An 8154-nucleotide genomic window follows, 5' to 3' on the forward strand; every position below is an offset into this window, starting at 1 on the left:
ATTTGTGATTAAGCCTAAGAACAGAACAACTTCTCTTCTGTCTTCTTCTGCAATAACCACTGACTTACAGAACTAAATGCTCATTTTAAATGCATGTATGTACAATAAGACCAGGGAAGGAGACAGATCTTTGGTCGGGCGAGGAGTGCTTTGGATCAATTATCACATTACCTATGGATGAAAATTGATAAGGTCACTGCAGTAAAATAAGTGACTTTTTATATGTAGGCATAATAAAAACACATACAGTTGGTAAAGAAAATTAAGTTTTATTATAATAGAAATTAAAACACAATGACTGTTTTCCTGTTCTGATCTACTCTTCTGTCATCCTGGAATTTCTGTATTTTGTCACTCTTCTGGGAACACCAGGGAAATGTCCTTATACAGAAGAGTGTGAAAAGCCTTTCAGGGGCTTTGCTGTGATTTATTGTTTAAAAATATCAAATCAGTCTACTCATCAACAATTAATAAAATATGTTTTTTATCTAGTTAGGCATGAACAAACCTAGGTAATTAAACACATTAAATTATTAAATTAAAGCAAAGGATTACATTATGAATTTAATCCTTTGCTTCTTTCCTTGCAACGAGAAAAAAATTCCCATAGCTATCAGTAATGTCGAGATGTGAAGCCACGTCAGGAATCAAGAACACGTCCATCTCCTTAATGGTATAACCAGCATCTTCTACAGCGCCTCTCACTGTCTGTGCATCCAGGGGCAGGCAGAAGAAAGTTTGCTGACCAACTTTATAAAAGCTATCTCCAAGTACCCCAATGAGCACCAGATGGCCTCCTGGCTTCAGTAACGAGGTGATATTCCTCAGAGCACTCCGGTAACTGTTAATATCCTTACAAGCTGTTTCCAGGCACAATGTGGAAATCAAACCATCTGCAGGAGAGATCACTAATGGATCCAGCGGGTTACTCTTTGTCACATCACACCGGAGGACATGCTTTATGGTAGATCTTAGCTTCTCTTCTTTCTCTCTCCACTTCTCTCTGGTTTACAGCATGAAACAGAAATATATATATTTATGTATTCATCTACTTTGAATATATTATGCCAGGGGTAGGCAACCTTTGACACTCTATATGTTGTGGACAGAGAATGTTTAAAGTGGAATTCCTTGGGTTACTGTGGATTAAAGCATATAAAGCAGGGATTCTAAAAGGTAGATCCCCATATGTTCTAAAACTACAGCTTCCATGATGCTTTGCCATTCTAAAGGCATGGAAAGGCTTGCAAAGCATCATGTCTTTGTTGAAGGCTGCAACTCCTCACAGTACAGTGTGTTGATATGTATTTTGTAAAACGCTGCAGAATATATTGGCATTACATAAACGATAATAATGGAAGAAAGCCTGAATGTGTCTTGTTACCCCGGACAATCCTGTGTCTATCTGTGGACTCACAATACTAATGAATATTTTATAACTCTATAAGGCAGATATAAAATGTAATATCTTCTAGAAATAATGTAATACATTCTCAGCTGTTCAGTATGTTGCCTATGTACCAATCATAAATGGTATCTTTATTTTAATTTGATGATTATAGAGCCTCTTACCTGTCTCCTTCCAATTCACAAACAACCTTTGAGAAATCTGACCAATCATATGCTCCTGGTTCTCTCTTTAGCCACTTCTCAAGTTCCTGACGGTTCTTGTCAGTAAAATCTGTCGCAATTATAGATTTAAAAGCTTGACATGCAGAGAGAAGCTGGTAGATAGAGGGTCCAGTTCCAATGTCAATCAGAACATCACCTCCTATGTCACCTGGTAAAAAAAAAAAAAAAAAAGTTAGTTAGTTGTTAGGGAGGTATGTATGGCTTAATGCATGTTACATGATAATTGAATTCTGAACTCATCAGATAGATATATTCACAAGGAATAGAGTAAACTCAGTCAGGGTTGTTCACTGGCTATTTGTGGCAAATTGAGATGGAAACTGCAAACATTCTGACGTAATAGACATATGCAAAAAATAGTTTTTTTTTCAGCTTTGTAATTTTTCCGCCGAAAAATTGTAATTCTATGAATTTGGTGTCTCCACAAATTCTGCTATATGTTGTTAACCATAAAAAGAAAATAAAAATACTAATATGCATATAGAACTACATTTTGTTTTAAATTATGTGAACTATAGGAGTGTATGAAGTATTCTTATTATACTCCATCAAAAAATAAACAATTTGGTGATGAGGGAGATACACACAAAAGTGAAAGAAGAGATTGAAGAAAGGCCTGGAGTGTTGGCTAGGGACAAGATGTGGAGGAAAATGGGAACAGGAGGAGGAAAGATCACAAATGTGGGAATGGGAAGAGAACACCACACGGGTAGAAATTGGGAGAGATGTAGGTGTTGGGGATGGGGAGAGAGAAGATTGGGAGCAGGGGCAGAATAACATAAGAACTAATGGAGCCTAAGCTCCAGACCCATGGCATAGGACCATTGATCTAAAAAAAAAAAAAAGGTTTCACTACTCCTCATGTGTTCGTTTTCTGTGGTGTTGATAGAAGGAACTGCATTTGGGAACTGAGGAGGGAAACAGTGGGACATAATTTGTGTGGACTGGCAGACTTTATAATAATTATAACGCACTGTGCAAATGCTCTTGCTGCTTCTATTTCTCTAGCGGCCCAACATACCGCTGTCATGATGTGACAGTGTGACATGTCCCCTTTCAGCTAAACTCACTACATCCACCTCTTCCTCTGGCCCAGACTGCATACCAGGAGTTTCTGCATGCTTGGAAGAAGGGAAAGAGGAGTGGACTGTGAGTGCTAAATGCTGACAAGATTCAAAGTTTGTGGTTAGTGAGAGAATCAAAATTAAATCTAGGGGGCTTGTAAGATGGACAGATAGACTTGGCTGAGAGATAGAAGAGAGGAATTCACATAGGGTATGTGTAGGCTTAAAGAAACACTGTAGTGTTAGGAATAAAAAAAAACTGTATTGTCCTTCTGCCAATACCCAAAGGTAACCCCACCTGATGCTGAAAGGGCACATTTTCACTTTACAGATTTCCGTGCTCTAACTTCATGGCGATGGGGGAACCTAATGTAAATAGGCGGCGAGCGCTGCGTGTGCATTAGGCCTTCCTAAATAGAAATGCTTCAAATCAATCCTTTCCCATGGGGGATGTGAGGAAGACAGCTAATAGTGGTGGAGCTAACCATGCAATGTAACTATTTGGTAAAACATTCTGCATAGTCTTCAATGAAGCTGAGAGGGTGGTAACAGACATCCCCAGGACATTAGACTCAGAAAAGTATCATTAAAACTAAACTGGCACTTTCCATATATATATTTATTTATTTTTTACACTTTTATGCACTGGTTTTCATTTTATGAAAAAAATATGTAATCATCTCTGATTTAATTATTATTTGCCTCCATGACATCTCACACTTTCCCCTACCTGTGTTGCCATTTTCTTGTTCTCGAGTCAGAATCATTAATTATTTGACCCAAGATCACTCTCACTTGCTGCCCTTTCATTGAGCTGGGCACTGCCAGACACTTTCTCTTCTCCTCAGTAAAGCCATGGTCTCAGCTGACAGGGGAAGACTGATGTAAAAGTGCCGTGCTTTGCTCTGTGAAACACAAGCAGCTGGACAGGTGAGAGGGATCTTGGATGGAATAATGACTGATACAGACCCCAGATCACTCAAAATGACAACAGCGGCAGGGGAAAGCATAGAGGCAAAGGGGGGCAATAACAAAACAAAAAATCAATAGGGATTTCAAAATAAAAATTTCATAAATTGGAAGTACATAGCACTTTGGAAAATAAATATTAAAAAGAGTGACTATTTTCCTTATTTTTCTTAAAAATTAAATGTCAACAGATAAGGTTCAAATTTTATTTTTTCTGTACTAGTGACCAGATATATGCAAAAAGAGCCATTCTTCCAACACATCAGAAGCTAAAAACACCTGGAGACTCAAACAGGGTACAGTAAGGACAAGCTGGCCCTGAATTGGGGTGTGCCCGGGCACAAATATGCAAAGAATTTGTCAATCAGGAGTAATGCAAAAGAAAATAATTCTGAGAATAAACAAAGGAAACAGCTGGGTGTACATACCAGATTTAAAGGCCTCAAAACATTTCTGGAGTCTGAAATTTAATATATCATCTCTCCCCTTCCCAAAACTGCAAAATGAAGATAAATAATCTCTCGGCTCAAAGCTGAACTGGTAAACATCTCCTCCGGTAAATGTCATCTCGTCAGCTATATACAAACTTTAATTTGGCTATTCGGTCAACACCTAGAACCTTTACTCAGAAATAACTGGCACCTGAATAGTATGTTTAATAATTAACAAAAAGAATGGTTCAGCATTATTCAGAAGTAACGTAGTGTTATTTCATTTTCATAGTAGGAAGTCCACACATAGTAGTTCAAGCCAAAATGTTTGTATTTTTGTATTTCCTTCTGTGCACTAAATACAAAGACATTATTTTTCTGAAAGTGCAAGAGCATTCTTTTTTTATTTGGAATTCATTCCTGGTTTTGTAATGTGAGAGGTCTGTACACCACCCCACTTTAGAAGATGCTCACCCATTTTGTTTTGTACGTGTATTTAATCATTAATTGTTGTCAGTTATCTTGATGCCTTTTAAATATTAAGTGTTAAACATCACTAAACAATATTTTTTAAAAAAAAAGCTATTTACCCAGTCATTAAAATATGTGCTGGGGGGCGGGGCCGGGCGGGGGAACTGAACAGACGCTTGCAGCATGAGCTCCCGTCTGAATACTCACTTTCAAGGAAATTAACCCGATTTCCAAGCAATTTAACCCCATGTAATTGCATCACCCATGTCAGGGAAGCAAAGGAGATCATAACGAGACGTTTCAAGAACCGCTGAGACACGGGAAACGCGGCTACATCACTGGGGCCTACTGCAGCGCTAACCAACCCGTTTTGCGGCCTGGGAAGAGGCGAGGGCGCGGGTGAGGCGGCCGATCACCCAGCCTGGAGCCCCCTGGAAGCAGATCTCAAAGCAACAGACGACCATCCACCAGCCTCCCTCCCCCCCCCCGCCAGTGAGGGATATCCCGGCACCAACGGTACAGTTAAGGCAGAGACCCACGGCCCAAGGCCTGCTCGAGCCAAGAATCACCAAGCCCAAAATGGCGGACGCCATGCGCCAGCCGGCAGGCATGGGGGCCTGTGGGGACCCAGCGACTGACTCACTTACAAAGCTCAACGAGATTTTCGCTGCCTTCTGGGCCAAGATATGGTCGAGGAAGCTGAACACGGTTCCAGTCAAACAGGCTATTACTGCACCTACACCCCCGGCAATTTCATGCCTTCAGAGCGGAAGCAGAATGACAACTGCTGGCGGCTCCTTGAAGAGGCGCCGACGTCGGTACCGGCAACACAGGCAGAAACGAAAAGTCTGCCCCACGACTAACATCCACCCTCACCCCAACTCACCACAACTCCGAACCAGAACGGAAGCACCTTGCCCAGCAGGGCAGCACAGACCCCCCGACAACGTAAACCTCCGCCAACACCTGCTGGACGCCTGGCACCTACTCATCTTCATGCCTCCGACGCTCCAGGTGACAAGGGTTCTGGGGGACTGTAGCTGGCACCCAGAGGGGATCGGGTGAACAGAGGCACAGAACCGGAGTCTGCCAGGCATGTTTCACCACAGCTGGACTTCCTCACCATGCCCCCTAATACAAGAACTGTTCTCTGCACACTAGCTTGACACACAGTACAGTAATAGTCCTAACATGTTATTCCTTTATTTTGCGCAGAGTTTTTGTGCTTACTCCTTACCTGAGTTTATTTTAACAGCTCATGCTTTGTGTTATCAGCTAGGACAACTAATGGGGCAGCCCATGCATGTTATAAAAAAAAAATTGTGGAAATACTGTTGGTTTAAATTCACATTTAACACCAAGCTATCATTGACTCAAACATAAAAATCTCCTTCTCAAATGCTATGCTACACACCTTACCATCGCTTTAAGAATGACTTGCCTGAGCATATGCATAATATCGAGTCTAGCATGTTTACTATAAAATATTGTTATCTTATGTTCTCCATGTTATTTAAAAATGCGCTACTCTCTATGCCACAGTTTAGCCTGTTTAAAATTTACTTGTACGCTGTCGTGGCGTCTTTCAATGCTTATGTACCCTCCTGCGCAAAAAAAATAAAGAATTCAAAAAAAAAAAAAAATATGTGCTGGATGTGTTGTCCATTAACCCCTTAACGACGAGTGACGGACGAGGTCCGTCACTCTGGGGATTGCCTTAACGACGAGTGACGGACCTCGTCCGTCACCCGTTAAAATTAACCCCAGATCGCCGCAATCGCGGCGATCGTGGGGTTAATGGTGCTCCGGTCTGCCTCTGCATTAGAGGCAGACCGGGAGCACCGGATCGGGCTGTCAGAGTACATGTGCCCGCTCTGACAGCATGCCAGAGCGGGCACATGTGCTCTCTATACTCACCTCCGCCTCCCTGCACTTCCTGGTTCTGTGTGAAGTGCAGGGAGCCGGATCTTCAGTGATCCTGCCCCCTGGTGACAAAACAATAAAGTTAAATTTAAATCCCACCCCCCTTTACCCCCCCTTTACCCATTTTAATATAAAATTAACCCCTTCCCTGCCAATTGATCACTGACTACAGTGATCAATTGGCAGGGATTACATTTTACTATGATCTGATTTTTTTTTTTTAACCCCTGAGGGTTAATTATTATTTTTTTTAACCCTCAAGGGTTAAATTTATTTTATTAATTAATTAAACAATTTTAAAGTTATAAATTTAGCTAGCTGGGGAGGGTGGAAGTTAGTGGGGAATTGGGGGATTTAGTATTAGGCTAACTAGGGGTTAACGTTAAAAAAAGTTTAAAAATAAGCTTTAAAAAGTTAAAAAATTAAGTTAAAAAAAAGTTTTAATAACGTTTAAGTAAAAAATGTAAAAAAATAAACCCTTTACCCAGTCCAAATAAAAATTAACCCCTTCCCTGCCAGTCGATCAATGCCTACAGTGATCAAAATACAGATCACAGTATTATACTGTGATCTATTTTTTTTTTAACCCCTGACGATTAACTTTTATTTATTTTTTAACCCTCAGGGGTTAAATTTATTTAATTAACTAATTTAAATATTGTATAATTAAATATTTTGCTAGCTGGGGTGGGTGGGAGTTATGGGAAAATGGGGAAGTTACTGTTAGTGCTGCTTACTGCTAGTTAGGTGTTAACGTAAAAAAAAAGCTTAGAAAAGTGTTAAATCTGTAAAAAAAAGTTTTATGAAAGTTTAGGAAACTTTAAAAAAATTAATAAGCAAAACAAAAGTTTAAAAAATAGTTTTAAAAAGTAAAAAAAGTTTTAAAAAGTAAAAAAATACATTTAATAACGCTCATTACCACTACACCTGGTACAAGCTAGTGGAAAAATGATCCCACGCTAAGGTTCAAAATATGCCTTTTAAAATACCCTGGGATGTCTTCTTTAAGAAATGGTATGGCTTTATGGAGTATTTGGTTTATATAGCCTGGTAAAATACTCTAAAATGGGACATGGGCACAGCGTAAAAATGTAAAGTTTGAAAAAAAATGGAATGGCTGTGTCCCAAATGTGCCCCTCAGATGTCCACATATACCTGGCAAAGGTACATACGGGGGTATTTTTGTACTCAGCAGACATAGCTGAGCAACATATGAAGTATTATACAGTGGTAGTACACATAAGGTTTGCAAAATATACTGTGCAAACTCACTTTGTGCGTCAAAAAGGCAGAAAAAACGCTTATTACCACTACACCTGGTACAAGCTAGCGGAAAAATAATCCCACGCTAAGGTTCAAAATATGCCTTTTGAAATACCCTGGGATGTCTTCTTTAAGAAATGGTATGGCTTTATGGGGTATTTGGATTATATAGCCTGGTAAAATACTCTAAAATGGGACATGGGCACAGCGTAAAAATTGAAAGTTGGAAAAAAAAATGGAATGGCTGTGTACCAAATGTGCCCCTCCGATGTCCACATATACCTGGCAAAGGTACATACGGGGGTGTTTTTGTACTCAGCAGACATAGCTGAGCAACATATGAAGTATTATACAGTGGTAGTACACATATGGTTTGCAAAATATACTGTGCAAACTCACTT

General features: G+C 39.9%; 1 protein-coding gene across 1 annotated transcript; it reads right to left on the bottom strand.

Moving 5' to 3' along the window:
* Nucleotides 1–253: 253 nt before the first annotated feature.
* LOC134577980 (nicotinamide N-methyltransferase-like) lies at nt 254–4280 on the bottom strand. The gene is made up of 3 exons (XM_063436938.1): nt 4094–4280; nt 1573–1780; nt 254–1003 (listed from the first exon to the last, which is right to left on the bottom strand). The coding sequence occupies exons 1-3, from the start codon at nt 4230–4232 to the stop codon at nt 565–567; spliced, it is 786 nt and encodes a 261-aa protein (XP_063293008.1). The 5' UTR covers nt 4233–4280; the 3' UTR covers nt 254–564.
* Between the last annotated feature and the right edge of the window lie 3874 nt (nt 4281–8154).

Source organism: Pelobates fuscus, chromosome 11, assembly GCF_036172605.1.
Source record: "Pelobates fuscus isolate aPelFus1 chromosome 11, aPelFus1.pri, whole genome shotgun sequence".
In the NCBI taxonomy this organism is placed as follows: Eukaryota; Metazoa; Chordata; class Amphibia; order Anura; family Pelobatidae; genus Pelobates; species Pelobates fuscus.